At 42.6% G+C, this 19,780-nt stretch overlaps 1 protein-coding gene across 2 annotated transcripts in view; it reads left to right on the forward strand.

Moving 5' to 3' along the window:
• Cdk6 (cyclin dependent kinase 6) overlaps nucleotides 1-19,780 on the forward strand; it is a 198,468-nt gene that overhangs the window by 139,424 nt on the left and 39,264 nt on the right. For both annotated transcript variants that reach the window (XM_028862869.2, XM_028862877.2), the window contains exon 5: nucleotides 7,189-7,298. In XM_028862869.2, coding sequence (XP_028718702.1) covers nucleotides 7,189-7,298 — 110 coding nt within the window. The remainder of the gene's footprint in view (nucleotides 1-7,188; nucleotides 7,299-19,780) is intronic.

Consider the following 19,780-nt stretch of genomic DNA (forward strand, 5'->3'; position numbering starts at 1 on the left):
AGGGCAGAATCATTCAGACAAAGGGAAGATCTCCAGCCTGACCTTCACCAGGGCCTCTCTACCAACTGTAGCCACCTAGCATGAAGCCCATGGCCTTGGCAGTGTCTTCAGGATCCAGGTGAAAGTGAAGTGTGCATAAATACAAGACTGCTGGGTACAATACTAAGTGGGAGCGGCTGACTCTGATGCGTATTTTGAGTCCACACTGGCTTTGGCTTTACTTTATCTAACAGTCTTATTGAACTGGTTCAAAAAAAAACTTGTGAATAGAGATCAAAGCCCTTTAAACAGATACATTGACTTATGTAAACATCCTTGAACTCCCCTTCAGCTCCCCCTTCTGCTGCCAAATCCATTCAACACCTCTAGAGGCCGTTAATACATGTAGTGGTTGTAATAAACATGGTGTTTGCTTTGGTTCCAGCTGGCCCCAGCCAGACTCTGCCCTTAGTTCCTATTGTTATCTTTGCTTACTGGACAACTGCATTGTTACCATTGGTAGCAACCTTTGTCACAGATTTCTCAGCCTTGATTCTTACACATTGAGCACATGGCTTCCCATGACAGTGTTTTCAGATTCAGACTTAACATTATACATTGGCTTTTAAGGATATTTAGAACTGTTGAGTGAAAAGAATGAAAATTTAATTGTGTGGTTGAGAACTGTGCTTATATCATGTAGTAAAATCATAAAACATTTTTATCAGTACTTTTCACTCTTTATAAAGCTTTCAAATTAATAATTAATACTTTTCTGCTTGTACAGACTTAAACTGGTTGTTCATTGGGTAGTTTTCCATCGGAAATTTTCAGACACAGAAAGTATAGTAATTCCTAAGAAAAACAAATTTGTGTTTTGCTGCCAGAAAAAAAATGTGTTATACTTTGTTCTCAAGGACTTAAAACTAGATTTGGTTGCAATAAAATGTTTTAAATCATAAAGAATTTGGGGTTTTAAAATTATAGCAACTTAATATGAGAATTGAAGGATTATGGATTAGATAGTATAGAATAGTCATAAAATAAGATATAAATACAGGGAAACATATATATGCACATATATATCATAATAATACATAAACCAGAGGATGACTTCTAGAAAATGCTACTTTATGTCTAATATAAAAGGTGATGCTTTGCTACATTTTAAAGTAAGCCCTGTGTACTACTGGGAATTATTCCACCTGAAAATTAAATAGGAGGGTAAGTCGAACAACTCAGTTTTCCACAAAAATACAACCAAGATCCATGTGTCTTGAGATTAATATTGTTAGTTCACGGAGAGTGTGAGCATAATCTAATCCCTCTCTGTTTTGCTTGGTGATGATTTGTACAAACTAAGCAAGCCTTCACTTGAGAGGAGGTAGTGAGCTTACTAAGTGAGAGTGTCCCTGAGGTCACTATGTGGATGCCGTTAGTAGGTGGCATCCCTTAGAGACCACTGTCCTGATCCGGGCTGGAAGACAACAGCAATCTCAAGCCAGTGGTCAAGGAAATAATTTGACACCAAATGGCAGCTGAATTTCTACAATTTGCAGATTCACCTAAAAAAAAATCTCACAATAAAATGTTTCAAAATAAATTCAAAATCATGTCCACCAGTGGTTTAATTCCAGCCTGCCTTTACCTGTTGCCTCATGGGTGTTCGGCACTAAAAGTTCTCCATGAGATTCCCAGGAGGGTGCAGATCATCAGATCGCCCTCGCCTGGAATCCCAGCCTTTCTCAGCTACATGCTTTGGACCAGGCTATGCCTCCATCTGAAATTCCCGGTTCTCAGCTCTAAAGGACAATGTGCTTGCTCACTAACCACAACTGGCTCCCACCAGCCACCCCATGGGCATACTCCAGGCTTGGTGACAGATGCCCACTACGAGCTGGATGCCTGTGTCCCTGGACATTTTTCTAGGCACATTATGGTCATCATGCTCACACCTACACATAATGTCTTAACAAAAATCAGAACATACTGCAATAGAGCCCAGAGTTGATTATTCGCTCAGCACTGTTCATGGGCATCTTTACAAGATGCAAACAATCCCATTCTTTTTTGAAAGATAAATAATGCTCTCCTCGTGGTCATTGCTGCAGCATAAACATCCTTAGGAATGACTGTTTAGTAGTATAAATATTTCTGAGACTGCTGTATCAGGAACATGTACTATTAATTTTGTACACTGTCTTACTTTGCTTTAAAAGAGTTGTGCCAGTCTGCAGTTTAAAGCTTCCAATAATATTGTTCTGCTAATTTCTTCAAATCAGCCCCACCCCGGTACAATTTCATTGCATTGTCTCATTCCCAACCCACCCCCCATCTTTGGCCGTTTGTATTTCTTACGGGTTGACAGCCCACTTTCCAAATGCGTTCTTTTCTTACCGGTTTATACAAGTCCTTCAAGCAGTATGGTGTTCAGTCATAACTGACTCCCCCATAGGAGTGTCCAACCTTGTAAATCCGTCTCTTTCCGGACTTCATGTGGTGGTTTTGTCTTTGACACCTTCTGGTTTCTTTGCCTCAGAGTTGTTTTCGCCCCAATATCATTCGGTTTTCCTATTTTTTATATTAATATTACCTTTATCGTAGGGCATTTCACATTGATGTCATGCTTTGCCATGACATTTATTTAGGTTTTATGTTCTTCAGTAACAGTATGTATCATTTCTCTTTGTGTAGATTTTATATTTTTAATTCCTTTACATTTTACAACTGAATTAACTAGGACTTGTATATTTGTCTGTGTGTACCATCTGAATTCTCATTCCTTTACTAATATTGTATCGTCGTAAATATTAATTGCCAAAAATGTAGTGCCAACCTGTGTATGAAATGTAAACCTTTAGAAGTTCGGGGGTGGGGGGTGAGAAGGAGCAGTGACAGGAAGGCTCAGGCCTCCTCAGAATTGGGCAGACACCGCCAAGTGCAAGGACTTACATGACGTACAGCCTCAGTGGCAGGTTGTTAGGAGAAGGTTGTTCCTAATGCAGAGTGCTCGTCCACACCCCACAGAACAGCAGCAGCAAGCAGGTGTCGTCAGAAAGAAAACGGAAATAAAGCCAACCAAGTGGGCATGGGACAGGTTACAGTCTCTGGTGGTAATAAATAAACTAAGTAACTCAGCCATTAAAAGAGAGCTATGAGGTGGGCCTATACCGTAGTGGTAGACTGCTTGGTTAGTATATACAAGACCTTGTGTTCAGCCCCCACTGGTTTAAAAAAAACACACACACAAGATAACTATAAATAAACTGGCCATATGGAAATGTTGAGATACTTTTTTAGATTATTTACTCCTCAAAGTATTGTGTTCTTTGACTAAAGGAAAAACTAAAAATATGTATTATCCAGCGATGAGCAGAAGTCATTAAAATTCAGATGGAAATAATTATTCTGTTAATTAAATTTGAAAATTAATAAGAAAAGTTCAAAATAAGAAAAGTGCAAGGAAAAACAAAGATGATGGGGAGAAATTGTACATGGTAAATGTAGAAATCACTACATCATCAAATAAGAGAAGAATGTTTCCAAAACGAAAACATAACTCCATGTGAATTTTTAAAGTAAATAATATGACTAAACTCCTGACAGACCTGACATTTGTGAATAGAGAAAATCTAAAGGGGACACACACACACACACATACACACACACACACACACACACACACACACACACACACACACACACGTCAGTTCAACCAAACTAAAGCTAAGATAGTAAGAAATACGGTGTAGAGATTTTAGCCGATACAGTTTAAAGTTGAGATTAAGGAGTTTATAGAAAAATCTTTGATCATAATCAAAACTGACTCATGAAGAGGGTGAAACATGAACGAACCCATTACCAAGAAGAAATTCCAACATTTGTAAAGACACACAGCTGACAAAGATATAGGCCAGAGTTTGGCCGGTGAGTTTACCTCTCAGAGGGTTAATTATTCCTGTCTTTAATGCTTCAGGAGTAAAGAAAGAAGTGGAATGCTTGCAGATTCCCGTTGTCAAAACAGGAAAAAGTAGCACACAAAAGCCCTATAGGCTACTCTCACTTATGAAAATATTAATGTCCTTAAAAACGTTTGTGGACAGTTCATAAGTGTATTAAGAGGATAATAAGCAATGACTAGGAATGATTTATTCCACGGAGGCAGGATTGCTGCAGTGTTAGGAACTCTAATGTCCTGCCTGTCATTAGAAAACAGAACAATCGCATGGTCACTATGAACAGATATTTTTAAAGCATCAGATAAAAACCTATGTGTTCGCCGCGCAGTGGTGGCGCACGCCTTTAATCCCAGCACTCGGGAGGCAGAGGCAGGCGGATCTCTGTGAGTTCCAGGCCAGCCTGGGCTACCAAGTGAGTTCCAGGAAAGGCGCAAAACTACACAGAGAAACCCTGTCTCGAAAAACAAAACAAAACAAAAAAAAAAGCTATGTGTATTTTTGAGTGGTGAGTAAATTTTAAAATGAGTAGAAGGGAAATTCCTAGATCTGTCAAATGTTCTTTTTTTTTTTTTTTTTATGTATACAGCATGTATGACTGCAGGTAAGAAGAGGGTACCAGATCTCATTACAGATGGTTGTGAACCACCATGTGGTTGCTGGGAGTTGAACTCAGGACCTCTGGAAGAGCAGTCAGTGCTCTTAACCTCTGAGCCATCTCTCCAGCCCCAAATGTCCTTATTTTTAATGTTGAAACATTTTTAATGGACATAGTAGATACTGCAGACTAAAGTATTGAATGTGAAGATAGCATTGCGAAATTTATTAGGATGAGATACCAGAAATCAATTTCCTTGGTGCATCTTTAAATAAAAAGGCATTCAGTTTGAAATTTCATCTGTCACAATGCTAGGCTTTATTTTGAATTGAGGCAAATGAATACATAAATGTGTGCCTTCACAATGTATATGTGTGCATGTGTGTGCCATTCAAGCAGAACTTGGTGAACAGTTTGCAGCTGACTTGTGTTTACAGTATGTCAGAAATAAAGAGGTGCTCCTCCTTCTGTGAATGCTAATAAAGTAAAAGTATATTTTGCCCAGTTATCTTCCTAGGACTGATTGCCTTAAAATCACTACTCTAATATTGAGACCTAGTTATTATGGACACAGTATCGTAATAGATATTTACAGACATACAATGGATAACGCCTTGTCCAAGCCCTCAAAGGAATCATGAACTGTTAGAGGTAGCATTGAGTTCAGGATGCTGGTGGCATGAGACTGGACCTTGTGGGAGAAATAGAATTTGCACACATAGAGAGAGGAAGAAAAAGCTTCTTAAGCTAAGAGAACAGAATGAACAAATGTGTGGTGACAAGAACTATAGGCTGCTAGGAAGACAGGTGGTGCCTAGCCTCCGCTAAGCGTTCCCTCAAGCATGTTAAAATAAGAAAAAGAAGAAAGGAGAAAACAGATGAGCAAAGGCTCTCTCATTGGTGAGTTAGCTTAAAGTCCAGACACCTTCATTTTCCCAAAGGTTCCACAGATGGTTCCATTCACTGTAAGGGTGGAAAACAGTGGTGCAGTCTAGCATTTAACTAGAGTAACAAGGATGTAGGGGCACCATGGGAGATGCCAGAAAGAAATATATTAGAGTCAGGTGAGAACCAAGATAATGTTGTTTTGATTCAGTTTGTATTTTGCTTTTATTTCTATTACATTACCATATTTCTTACAATTTTTTGTTACTATTTTAAGATAGGGTCTCAACTCTGTAGCCTAGGCTGGTTTTAAAACTCATGGTCCTCCTGCCTCAGCCTCCCAGGTGCTAAGGTTAGGCATGTGCCACCATGTCTGATACAGTCTCCTCCATTAGATAGCAACCAAGTGTCTGTTAAATACAATTGACCCCTGGGTGAATTTGAAGCAAAACATGAGTTGAAAAGGTGAGAACTGTCAGTGTTTCTGTATATTCACCCCCAAAAGCTAAAACAACACGATTTTGTTATTGCTTGTACTTATGTAGGTTGATGGGACTCACCTCAGCAGTCTTGAGTCATCTGGGGGACAAGCTGGTCTCAAATGTCCAATATTGGTGGCTCACATAGCTCTCAACTGACAGCCTAGCAGGGACTTGTCAGAGCATCTCTGTGGACATCTCACAGAATCACTGCTGAGTCCAGAGAGGAAGTGCCTCAAAAGCAAGTGCTTGGAAGGACCCAGGCTACAAAACACCCGATGAGCTAGGCTTGATAGCCTCAGACATCACTGCCATGTTCTGTATGTCAAGCATTCAGTGAAAGCCGAGTAGACTCCATCCTGTGAGGAGAAGAATGTGTACATACAAGGAGGGAAGGAAATTGATGGGAGACATTTTTAGAGACTTGCTACCACAACATCAATACACTAACTAACACAGGATCAAAGTATATGAAGTCAGTATTTCAGGAAATTTAGATAGTAACACAGACAAAACAGTGAGGATAAGGGGATCTGAATAATGTAAAATGTGTATTAAAATATGTGAAAATATTGATGCAATATCTGACACTAGAGTGCACCCTTATTTCAGGTATCTCCAGACCGGAGAAGCCCTTGACTCCCTGCACACAGGAATCTGAAGCTTCGACCTGACGTTCTAAGAGTACAGTTGTGCCTCTCCATCTGTTCTGTTAAATGGGTTCTTGGGATGACTTCTTCATCCTTGGGTGCAAATACTTGGGCTATGCACTCTCTCTTGTTTTTCTCTGTCTTGTTTGCTAACAGAGCAGCAGCAGGGAAGGGGGGTTTGTTTTGGTTCCCCATAGTGTGGAAATAAGAAGTTTTGACTTGGCCTGGGCTGCTCAGTGTGCTCAGGGTCGTCCTCCAGCAGCCGCTGGGGTCCTGTTTTCTAATCGTGACTTGGGAACTGAGCCATGGTTGTTTTCCATGTGTTGTTTTGAAGTCTCCTGAGTGGGGGAGTTTGGTGATAAGAATTTTGGCTTTGTTTTATTTTTTTTACTTGCTTTCTGAAACTTATGTTATTTGCCATTCCTGGTCCCATGAAGGGAGTCTGGAATGGGAGCCCCGGGTTCGGGATTACGCAGTGTGATGCGGTTTCCTGTCCTGTGCACTCCATGTCTTTGTCATGCCATTGCCATGATGCACAGACACGCTGCAGGAACCGGATCTTGTTCTTGAGCCACACAGGATTGGCGTGTAATCCCTCAGCTGGATTCCCCGTTAATGCCCAGATCCCTTTGCTGTTGCAGGTCGTCACGCTGTGGTACCGGGCCCCAGAAGTCCTGCTCCAGTCCAGCTATGCCACCCCTGTGGACCTCTGGAGTGTTGGCTGCATATTCGCAGAAATGTTCCGCAGAAAGTAAGAACTCCATTCCCTCTTTGAATCCTCAGTCTATTGAGTGGCAGCTTGGTGTTTCTGTCTCAGTTGATGTCGTGATCGTACCGACCTGCACTCAGTCCTGTCCGAGGTCCACAGTCTACAGTCCAAGGACTGTAGCGCCTGGTTGTAGAAGCGTCTGGAGAGTAATCTCCCGCTGCCTTACTAGTCAACTTGAAACATCTTACAGTGTTTTTAGTGAAGAAAGACCCTCAGGGTGGGCTTTATCCACAGGAGGATGATCAGGGCTATGAAATACACAGGAGTTTTTATCAGGGGTCCTAATGGGGAAACCGCTGTGGGGGGAGGGGGTACAAGGCGAAGAGAAGGCAGACATGAGTGGTGCCTCACATTACTGACAGAGTCCTGCCGTATGGAGGAGAGATCTGGCACATTTGGGCACGGGAGAGTGGTGTGGGTTGATTTTGCTCTTTGCTCTTTTGGCTCTTGTGGGGGGTGGGGGGGCACCACCCAGCTACTAAATAAAAACATACACAGAGACTTATTACTACTTATGAAAGACCGACCTTAGCTTGGCTTGTTTCTTGCCAGTTTTTCTTAACCTAGATTAGCCCATCTACATTTTGCCTCTGGGCTCTTACCTTTTCTTTTTCTGTATATCTTCCTTCCTTCCTTCCTTCCTTCCTCCCTTTCTTCCTTCCTCCCTCCCTCCCTCCCTCCCCCCTCCCCCTCCCCCCCTCCCCCTCCCCCCTTCCCTCTCTCTCCAGAATGCCCATGGCAAATGAAGAAAACCGACTCACCAGTCCCCTGACCTCCATGGGCCTACTGTGGCATGCACGTGCACACAAAGTAAAATGCATGCTTGAAAAGGAGATTTGCTTAGAAGGGGGATCTTCTGATCAGACAGGATTTTATGTGTTCTCAGTGTCCAAGTGTCCACTACACATTGGAGATGTTTTCAGCAGTGGTAGGAGAGTTGTGTGATGTCTAGGGCCACACTGCATGTGAAAGCTGTAGTTCACTTGATCTTTAGGTCCCAAAAATTGGCAAACAGTACAATAAGGTTCTGTCAGGGAGCTAACCCTGATCTTTTCTGTTTTTGTTTCCTTCGAGAGAGGTGAGTGAGGAAGTTGGGTGTGTTCCCACTGAGCGCATTCAGAATGTAGCTCTGTGTAGCTTCTTTTCTGAGGAAAGAAGTGGTCAGCCATTGTGGCCTGCTGTCTGTGAGAGCCAGAGGAAGTATGTGTGGGTGAATTTTGTGAAGGGCTTCTAGACCTCAGCAAAATTCACTGTAACTCTCACAGGATGGGATTGTGGCAAAGACACACTTGAGAATACAAAGAATGTTTCGTGCTGGCCTACTGTGTGTCAAGAACATTACCAGTGTTTTTCCATTGTGTTGCCTTTTCTAATCCTTGATGTAAGAAGAAACTGAATGAATGGCAGCTAAGAAGTAGCAGGGGTATGAATTGAAAGGGAGTCCAGTAAATTCTAATCTAGTAATGTTTAAAAACAAAAAACAAGAGCAGGAATACAAATTAGCCATCAGCTAAACTGCAGTGACTACCAACCAGGCTGAGGAAGAAGGGCTTGTGTATATTGCATGCATGTGAAGACCAGAAGTCTACCTCAGTGTCATCCACATTTTTTGAGACAGCCATCTCACTGGACTAGCTGATGAAGCTAGGCTGGCTGGCCGTAGGGGTCACCCCCGTTTCCACCTCCCCAGCCCTAGTGTTACACGCTCAGGCCATCGTGCCTGCTTTTCATGTTGGTGCTGGAGGTGCCTGTGCCTGCTGGGCAAGCACTTTACCAACTACGCCGTGTCTTCTGCCCTTCGGTAGGTAGTTTTTGGAAGTGTGGTCCCTGTGTGGCGCTTCATCATTACTTGGGCCTTTCTCAGCATCCATCCTACATCTACTGAGATGGGATTCTGGATTCTGCCTCTCTGTGTTTTGGCAAACCCTCCACTTGATCCTAATAAGAACTAGGCTAAGAACCGATAGACTGGATGATGGTGTTGCCAGAAATGGGCAGTACTTAAAAATATGTATCTCCGGCACTCCTTGAGGCTCTGATTCATTACCGAGTTGGGCCAGGAATTTTGTTGTTGTTGTTTTTTTAAGTGCCTCAGGTGATTCCTTTATCCAACAAGAGGGGAACATATTAGGTTAAAGGTCAGAGATGGGATTAAAACCCAGAAGTAGAGAGCAGGGTGGGAGTTAGAACAGGTGTTCCAGGCTAACCAGGAATAACTTTATAATAAAGAGTCTATTAGAACAATGTTCATTGCAATTATATTTATGAGTCTAGAATTTTCCTCAGTTTAAAAATGGGGTCCCTATTTTGGGGGTGGGGAGGTCAGTCACTTTTCCACAATTAGATTAGCCATGATTGATGATTTTAAAAACCTGTTTTTGAAGATGCTAAAAGAAAGATAAAACTTAAAATATTAGAATTGAGCATTCACTAGTCAGTTATTTGCTCTATTTTTAAGTCTTAGTGATAGCCACCTATGGAAGATTCAACCCCAAGTTTCACTTTATTTCTAACTAATTGATTAGTGTAAATGGATAATCAGGTTCCCATGCTAGCTTGAGGGCTCTTGAATAATTGGGAACATACATGAAACATTATATTGCTGGGTCATCAAAACCTTTTTCCTATGGGAAATTTTCCTTCTGTATTCCAATCCAACATGACAAGAGCAGCCCTCTTCCCACCTCAGAATTAGGACTGGGAAAGGAGGCTCAAGGAAAGGCTTCTTCGGTGACAGTGACAATCCTCTGCTTTCCTTGGCTTCGAGGGTAAGATACTAGGTGAGACCCATCGGCTCGTCAGAGTGTGGACACAGGAGAGTGCCCTTCTCCTAAAGGTGCCATATGAAGGCAGGAGGTTGAGAGAGAAATGGGGGAGTGAAGAATTAAAGGAGAAAGCAGTAGCAGACACTGGGTCCTGAAGCTAAGCAGAGTAATTCTAGACCAGACACCTAACCTTCCTAGGATGCCCTATCCCTGCCTGGCCCCTGCTGCTTGGCTGTGACCTTGAACCTGGACAGAGTCTTTGATCTTCGTTTCTGCTCAGCTCACAGTGATACTCCTGTGATTCTCCAGATGTCTGGGCACGGCATGCTTCTTACTTAGTCCAGAAGTGTCCCAGTACTCCAGCATCACCAGGATCCAGCTGGACTCCTGATTCTGTGTAGATCCTATTGAGAATGCAGAAGCCCAGGATCCCGAAAGCATACTCTTTGATTACCGTAGAATAATCTAAGTCAGGGAATATTGGTACCTGTCCATTTTGTGTACCCACTTGTTGCAGAGACAGTAATTTCTACATTGTATCATCTTTATTGCCCTCATTGCTTTTGTTATATCCTTATGGCAGCTTTACTACCATTTACTTTTTTTTTTTTTTGCTACCCTGAATCAGCTTACTTTTTCATTTAGCCTCGCCCTAAACAAGATTATATAAAACTATAGCTTTGGTAAACTGGTGATTTATTTGTCTGATAAGCATTAGAACCTATTTAAATATCAACATTATTAGAAAGCGGTCCATGTCCATCCTCTAATATGACCTCACACATCACCAGCTGAAAGTGCCTGATGTCAAAACCCTGTAATACAACTCCCTCTGGAATGGCTGCTGTGTAAAAGGCCCACTCTTGAGGGATGATGACTGCCTTAAATCCTAGTGAAGAAGAAAGTCATTGTGTGCATCATGTGTTCATTAAGCAGAACTGCCTTATAAAGGATGGCGTGCTGTGGGTTGGTATAAGAAGACTGTTTGGGGGAGTAAAGAATTCTCAGTGTAAGCCTAAAAACCACATCCTAGTTATTTATAATTATATAATTATATTTATATTAATTTTTATATAGAATTATATTTATATTAAAATCTTTGAGGAATAATCATTTTTGCATGAGCAAAATTTGCTATCCTCCATAACCTGGGAGAAGAAAAGAAGCCGTAAGACCTAAACGCCGTGTTCTGACAAGCCCTGGCCCAGGACCTTCACACACATCTCACCAGGCCACATTCAGAGGCCCAGTGTCTGGAGGGGAGTGATGTGGGCTCTTTCTAAGTAGGATGGGTAACTTACTCAGGAACACCAACTCTCACATGTAGAGCCAGGTCAGAATCAAAGTCTGCCCAACATTGTAGCTGTTGATGTTTCTGCTCTGTTATGTTTTTGCTCCTAACATTACCAAACATACAAAGCCTGTATTTTTTTCTAGAGTATTTTATGTATTACTACAAGAGAAGAGCGGTGACATTTTCGAGGTGGAGAAGCAGATCACACAGTCATTGACCTTGATTCCCAGTCTCCTTATCATCGGAAAGATTGATTGATTCTTATTAACATTATCAAGATACACGCTTTCTATTCTAAAATTGGTGCCTAGGAAATGCAAGCTCAATAAAGAAGTCGTAGAGCAGATGGTTGCCAAAGAGCCAGAGAGTTAAATACCATCTGTCACTATTATCTGAGTTTAATAACTGCCTGCACTGACCCACAGAAGCATTCTACAAAATGGACAAACTGGATTAGAGCTAGATTTTTTTAATCTTCCCTCTCTGGCTCTTTGTAAGTTAACGTCACATTGAAGTTGTACTTTACACTCAAATGGTCGGAATTTTGGTCAGTAGCCATATAGTTAAATGATTGGAGGGTTAGAGGGAGACAAGCGGGGGATGAGGTGGTATTTAACTATGTGCTAAAATAAATTAATAATCTCAACTCTGCACGTATCTCTTAGTTGCCTTGGGGTACTGGCCAGAACTATTAGTTTATGTTATGAAAGTTACGGGGTTTTTCAGGTTAAAGCAAAGTCAGAGAATGTGCATTAAAAAAGAATAAAATACGCTACTGATTCTTTGAATATGGAGATTGTGGTGAACAGATAGTGATTCTTAGAAATACTGGGTTGCCAGCTGATCCTTAGCTACAAAATGCCAAATGCCACCAAGAAGAATACAACAAATACAGTCACTGTTAGCAGGAAACAAACAAGACTTCATGGTTATATGGCCCCTCATCTGGTGGCCTCTCTAGACTTGTCGTCACTGATCTCTATGAATTAAATGCCCAGCAGCAGCAGCAGCTTAGAGTTTCTAGCTGTCTTTTGTGGCTCAGTGGCCAGTGAGCAAATGTCTAAAACATTACTGAGTACCTTGCCAATTCCCCCATTGCGTGCTTTGTTGGTGGCTCTCCATCTCTTGAGTGTGCTCCTAGTGATGTTAAGGAAGTGCAGTACTTAACTGGCTGTCCGGATGCTCAGGCACCAGGAGGTAAGAAAACCTGTCACCTCAGGCTCGCTCAGAATGCATGTGCAGGGCTCCAGGCACTAGCTCAGCTGGGCTGACACCTCTCTCTTCGTGGTCTTCATTTAAAGAACAAGCAGATTATGTTCTCGTGGATGAGGAAATGCCCAAGATGGTACCCAGAGGGAGGGGCCCAGTCTTGGTAGAGTGATGGATGGTCTATCCAGGAGAGTTATGCCTGAGGGCAAGCAGATACTTCCACTTGTCCTGAGATGCCACTGGGCCTGGGCTTGCAGAGAGCCTCACAGCCTCTCTCCGGTGTGGTGCCCTGGCTCTGTCTGTGGTCTTCTCCACAGATGAGACTTCGTCCTCGCCAGTCTTCAGCTCTCCTGTCGTCACACATTTTCTCTTTCTTCTCAGGTTCCCATCTCTGTTCTTAGCAGCCAGCACCTTATTCTGGCTCTTTGTACTCTGAGTCTTGGGCTCCTTTTTCTGCAGCGGATCACCTGCTGCCCTGGCCTTTTCTGCTGGTGTCATCATGACACCAGCTTTTCCTGTGTATGTACATACCTGCACTGTCCTCTCTGAGAAGGGAATTGTGTTATTAGTACCCGTCTGCTGCTCTGGGGAGTGATTCTCACAGTCTCAACAAACTTGTGCCTTCTTTTTAACACTCCCAAGTCTAAGTCTTAATTGCATCAACCAGAGAACTTTAGCATAGAGCCACACACTAGAGAGCAAGAAAGAATGTCACTTGTGATTGTGGTTTCACGTGGTAGGCGACAGAACAATGTAAAGGTCCCAGTTGGCTCAACCCGGAATCGCTCAGCTCATACTTTCTGTGTCTCCACCAACTAGCAGTAAGTGTTCCGTGACTCTGGAGATGAATTTCAGATTTGGACTCATTTCTCAGAGAAATGTCTCTGAAGAAGCATCCTCTAAATAGGTGATTCTCAACATTCCTACTGCTGTGGCCTTTAACACAGTTCCTAATGCTGAGATCTCCCAACCATAAAATTATTTTCATTGCTACTTCATTACTGTAATTTAGCTACTGTTAGGAATAGTAATATAAATATTTTTGGAGATAGAGTTTGCCAGGGCATCACGACCCAAAGGTTGAGAGCCACTGGTCTAAGTCATCCATGATTAAAAAGAAAGTTCTGCTTACAGACAGAAATAAGGGCAACTCAAGCACATATATTTTTGCTCGGTGTCTGCCAACTAGCTCTTTATAGGCATGCCCTGCTAACTAGCTCTCTATAGGCATGCCCTGCTAACTAGCTCTCTATAGGCATGCCCTGCCATTCTCCTCTAGCCCCTTCCCCTGGCAGACCCGGTCCCATGCTAGGATTCCCTTTACTTCAGACTGTTAGTACTAAAATCCTGTTGATTTCCACACTTCCAGCCCTGCATTCTGCCTCACCCCCAATTTGTTGAGGCGAGTAAAGCCGTCCAAGTAAGCAGATCCTCCCCCTTTCTTTCAAAACAGAAATCTGTTTTCTGCTTCTCCTCCTTCTCTCGTCTCCCTCCTGTCAAGGCAAATCCCGAGAACCGTGTTCTTGCCATTTCGTCTGTGGTCCTTCTTCTGATTTAGTAGATTGCCATCTACTAGCTCTCAACTCTGTGTCTCATAAATGATCTTTCTCCTACTTTCCAAGTTCCCAGTCCTTCTCCTTCCCTTCATGGCCGAAGGTCTTTAAAGAATACACATAGATGAAGCGATCACTTCTTCACCACTGGCTCGTCCCTTAGTCCTTTCCAGTGACAAAAAATGATAGGTAGGGTCTGGTAGGCGGCTCAGTGAATCAAAGCATTTGGCATGCAAATCCGAGTTTGACCCTCAGAACCTAGGTAAAGGTGGAACAAGAAAACTGAATCCACAGAGTTGTCTTCTAATCTACACATGTGAGTCACTCTACACACATCACCACGTACAATAATAATGAATGAATTGGTAGTTTGTGAAGTGATGGGTAACATTTTAGATTACTTACTGTGAGTCGGCTGCCATATCCGTTGGTTTAAAATGTAGTTTCATCTACATCTCCGAGTAGCTTCACCTCCGTTTACAGGGACAGCACCGAGGCCAGCAAGGTTAAGTAGTGTAGAGTTCCACAGTCTATCTCGTCAATGATGAGAGGAGGCTCTGAACCCAGTCACATGTGATCACAAAGGCCTCCTGACACCCAAGGGTGGGTATCCAGGGACCTCCTTCCACTTCTCACTGGGTGTCTGCAGCCTCTGAATATGCACCCTCTCATTCTGAGAAACCTGCCTAGCTGCCTGTGGGTGATGAACACATTCCTGGGTACCTCCACCTCAGTCCTCTTCATCGGCTTCTTTTCATCTCCTGTGTCCTAAAGTTACATTCCTAAAAGTTTTACTTAGACAAGATAGAGATGACCCTCAGATGGACCATGTCTGCCATCCTCCTGAAGGCGCCTTCTCCTTCAGTGGCCTCTCGAACCTGCTGCTTCTCCTTCCTTTGTTCTGATGAAATACACGTGTGCCGCCGGAGTCCTCAAAGTCACTGGAGGTTCATCTTCATCTTCCTTCATCCAGGTCCTGTGGGTCATGTGTGCTGGGTCTCGGGCATTACTCCTTCCAACACCAGCTTCTGTCACCGTGACACAGGTCCTTTTTAACACTCACCACCTGGGACAGTCAATTGCCAACACCACTTCTCACCAACTTGTGTCTATGACGAGTCCATACTCCATAATCACACTTTCACAAAAACTTAACCTAACTAATGTGGGGTTATTGGGCCTAAAGACCTTTTTAAAGAAGCCCCGACTTCATATGGCCCTTAGCAAGATGTCCTTATTTGACCCTACAATGTGGCTCCAGGTTTTCCTACCTAGAAACCCCTACTTTTGGAATTGGAGGGAGGGTATGGTGGCTAGGGGTTCTTGCTGCTCTTGAGAAGACCTGAGTTCAGTTCCCAGCACCCACATGGTGACTTCCAACTGTCATACTCCAGTTCCACAGTACCCCATGACCTCTTCTGGCACCAGGCACACACGTGATACATATACATAATTCATGGAAAGCGCCTATACACATAAAATACATTAAAATGTTTTTTAAATGTTAGAAACCCTGGCCCTTCTGTTTCCAGCACCTACCTGCCTTTCTTCAGCTTCCACAGCAGTACAAGAGCTGCCTCCTTCAGGAGGAATCCACCACAGCCTGCCTCTCACTCCACAATCCTATCTGCAGCTGCCTTACTGAACTTTTCTCTGCCATGGTCTTCCTGAGCACACTGGTCATCCCCCATATGTGCAGTCAGGAACTGTGGGACACAGATTCTTTCCTAAGACCGAAATCCCCATTGTGTGCTCCAGCCCTTTCAGCTCTGTGACTGAGGGGGGTAAGCCACTGACCTCTAGATCCTAATGTCTTTCTCCAGAGTTCACTGTGCTCCGGAGTCCTCAGGCACCATCTATGCACAGCCTGAGATGTTGGCCGTCCCTTGCTCTCCTCGTCTTGGCCATATTGGGCTTCTGAAATCTTACACAGTGTGTGTAATGTCCACAGTTCACTCTAACACTGCCATACTTTGCCTCTGTAGAACTGTGTCTTGAGCATCAGTTCACATCTATAAGTTGGCGTTTATCAACACCAGCAGATCTTTCCAAATCTCTCTAAACACTGCTTATACTGGGGAGCCTCCTCGTCTGAGACCTTGCTCCATATGCCTTCAGAAACAAGGACTGCCACAGGTTGAGTTAGGAGATCTAGATATCAGTTTGCTGTGTCTCTTAAAGAACAGCCTGGTTGTAAAAATGCCCAGTGGTACTGACGTATAAAATAGGAATTTTTTTTTGTACTCTTATCAAAAACTCCCAGGGTAACCCACTAAACATACTTCCCTATCTTTTCTTGACTATAAATGTGTACATATTTATAGTATTAATACATATAGGCATATTAATACATATAGACGTATTCTTCTATAGACAAAGAAATGGTTGCACACTAAACCAATCAAAAGCTGTCCATTCACTTATTTTATAACAGCTATAATTTAAAAAATAAGTTAATAATAATGTCTCTTTGATAAACATCTAAAGCTTGTTTGTTCCTTTGTTTGGGGCACTATTATAAACAATGTTGCTGTAAAATCATTAGCCTTGTTTTTATAGAACATTTATCCAAGTATTTCTTCTGTATGATGAATTCCAGAAGCAAAATTAGAGGTCAGATAACACACATTTAAAACCTCTTCTAGCTAAACAAAATTACCCTCAAAAGTTTTAAGTTTAAACTTTAAGTTTACCTTAAACTAAAATCTGTATGGATCTTAGGGGGTAGGATTGAGATTTCTGAAAATTAGCAAAGGTTATCTGGGAGCTGAGGATGTATCTCAGTGGAAAGAGGACCTGCCCCAGCGTGTGTGATATGTGTGAGGCGCTGGGTTCGATCCTCAAATCCCTAGAAAGATACAGATTGTGAAGAACAATACAGGATAGGAATGTTATGTCATCTTTGGTTACCCTGTGTATCTAAAACAAACACCGGCTGAAAATAAGTAAATACAGTAACTTCTTATGAAGCCATTTTAAAGCTTGGTGATGCATGAGAGAGGTAGTTCAGCTGTAACGTTCACTGTGGGTTTCCTTTTTAATCAGTTCAGCAGCAGTAGGAAGGAATCTTCCTTTCTGTCAGTTTTAAAGAAAAAAAAATGTAGCTGAGTTCCGACAGATTCTCAGATGGTTCTTCCCAGTCCACAGACAGTCCAGAAATAGTTCCAGAGCATTCACAGTGCCTGTGCTTTGAGGACTGTGTGAATGATTCTGATCACCCTCCAGGGAGGACCTGGAACCTCTCTACCTCCTCCTTTGTTGGTAGTCACTGGATGATATGTCCTTACTTGCAGTTTTGATTTGTGGTAAATTGCCATGGGGTGATTCTGTAAGCCCCTCCATCAGCCATTCTGGATAGGAAAAGGCTCAGACTCAGTCTCAGACCTCAGGTCTGTTTGGTCTTTCAGTCACTGTGTTGGATAAAAATAATTAATTTGAAGCAAGGAGCCACGCACTCTTAACTATAAAATCCTTGGAGAGAAAGGAGACATTGGGTTCATGGAAATCAGTTTTACCAGTCTGACCTTTAGTGGATGGCAAACATCTCCTCACCTCCTGTTAATAGGTGAACAGGAGGTGCTTTGTAATGATAGAAAACAAAAATTTCCAGGCCTGTGCCAAATGGTGTTAGCTGCACCATAAACCTCCAATCCAAGTTGAGTCTGGCCTTGGAAACTTCCAAAGCATGATGTATTTGTTGTTTTATAACATTCACGCAAATTTCCCAGACAAGATAATAAAGGGGAGTAAATAGAGTTATTTTGGACGAATATTAAGGTCATGCAGTTTCACTGTACTCCTGCATAGTTTCCTTTATGTGGCGCTAAAGTTACAACAAATGGTGAAGTGTGGCAAAAGATGGCACTGACATGATGGGTGGTGGAGACGATCTGGGCACTGCATCAGGCGACTCACTGTTGTGTTCTTTGGTACTTGGGCCAAGGGTCCTCTGGGTACCTGACTGAGTCTTTCTCCACTCTGGTCTTCCCCTGGAATGACAGAGGTGGCATTTAACGACTCCAGTTGGCTGAGAATCTTTGGGCATTGTTCTTAATAACTACCAGAGCTTCCTTCCATCCCTCCCTTCGCCTTTTCTCCTCTCCCATATCCCTCGCCTTCCTCTGTTCTTCTGCCCACTTTCCCTCTTTCGTTCCCGTCAGCTCCCTCGGTTGCTCACTCATCTTCTTGTTTTAACCATTGAAAATAGAGAGTGTTCAACACGATCCCACAGCCGTACCTTCTCTAATCGTACATGATGGTGTCCGGTTGTTGGTGTCTTGCACCGGTTGGCTTGACAAATTTAAACATACAGGTATTAGGATAGGATTTACTGAAGAATAGGATTAAGAGTTTTTGGCTATTTAAGTGTGCATGCATGCAACACATGTGTGTATGCCCACATGTGCGCGCGCACGCACACACACACACACAAATGGTGGCATGAGTTTGGTATGTGCATGGGCTTTTGTTCCTACTGAGTGCTCCATGAACTTACCTCTACCACCTAAGGGGCGGAGGGAAAGTCAGGCTTCCAGAGGAAGTGGGGGAATATCTGCAGGTGAAAACAGACAGAAGAGCCGTATTATCTCAAACATGTAAAATTTGTAAAATATAATAGCTACTCAGAAAGCAGTAAATGTAGGTTCAAGGTAATTATATGTGCATTGACTACAAATAGCATGGATGGATAAATTGCTTCTCTTAGAATGAGGAGGAGAAAACTAAAAGAAAAAAGTGTAACTTTTGGGGAATAATACTGAGCAAGACAAAGTAAATTATCCAGAGATTCAAAAGAAACAAAATTCAGAAAATCGTAATTAATCAGAAAAAAAATCAAAAGAAAATTGCTAAAAGTCAATAAAGTAGCACAAAAACTGCTAGAAGACATCCTGTAAAACAGAAACTAAAGCCACATGGATTGCACATTCTAGATTTGTGCAAACAGAGCTGAAAAGAGAGATGAACAAGATGTGGAATTGTAAGGGAACCGAGTGCAGTAACAAAGTGTGGTAGGACCGACAGGCAGGACCAGTGCAGCAGGAAACAGTGTCACACAACGCAAACAACAATAGGTTCCAAATGGTGACGTCATGACAGATATGGAGGGCAGCGAGTGGAAACCTGAACTAAGTTGTTGATGGTCATGAAGTAGTAAGCAGAACTATTACCAAAGAAGCATGTTCCCAAACTGAGGAAAAGGCTTGTATATGCAGAAAAGTCTACGTTGTATGGGGATGATCAATGAAAAGTGACACTCCAACCTGTGAGTATGGAAAACTCAATTCAGGTCAACCAGAAAACTGACTTTCAGAAATCATGATTCCAGATATGGGTGGGCTTCAGGGCTGTCTTACTGTATAAGATGCCACTCCATGCCTGTGTCTTCAAAGGCTGTCTTCACTAACAGCTGAGTAGATGTTGTCAGTCAAGGCTCACACATCTGCCCACCAGAGGGCCTGGATAAAGAACTCCATCTTCTTTCTAAAGAGCAGTCTTGAGGTTCATCTTCAGGACTGCTTATGACTTATATCTATGCTTACCCACTGACTGAGACAGAGTGATGGAATTTGATTGTCCATTGCATTGAAGTTTAAGGAGCACACAACTCCTTTTACAAGATAAAGGAGGGAATGAATACAAAGG

This window comes from Peromyscus leucopus, chromosome 3, assembly GCF_004664715.2.
Source record: "Peromyscus leucopus breed LL Stock chromosome 3, UCI_PerLeu_2.1, whole genome shotgun sequence".
NCBI classification, from domain to species: Eukaryota; Metazoa; Chordata; class Mammalia; order Rodentia; family Cricetidae; genus Peromyscus; species Peromyscus leucopus.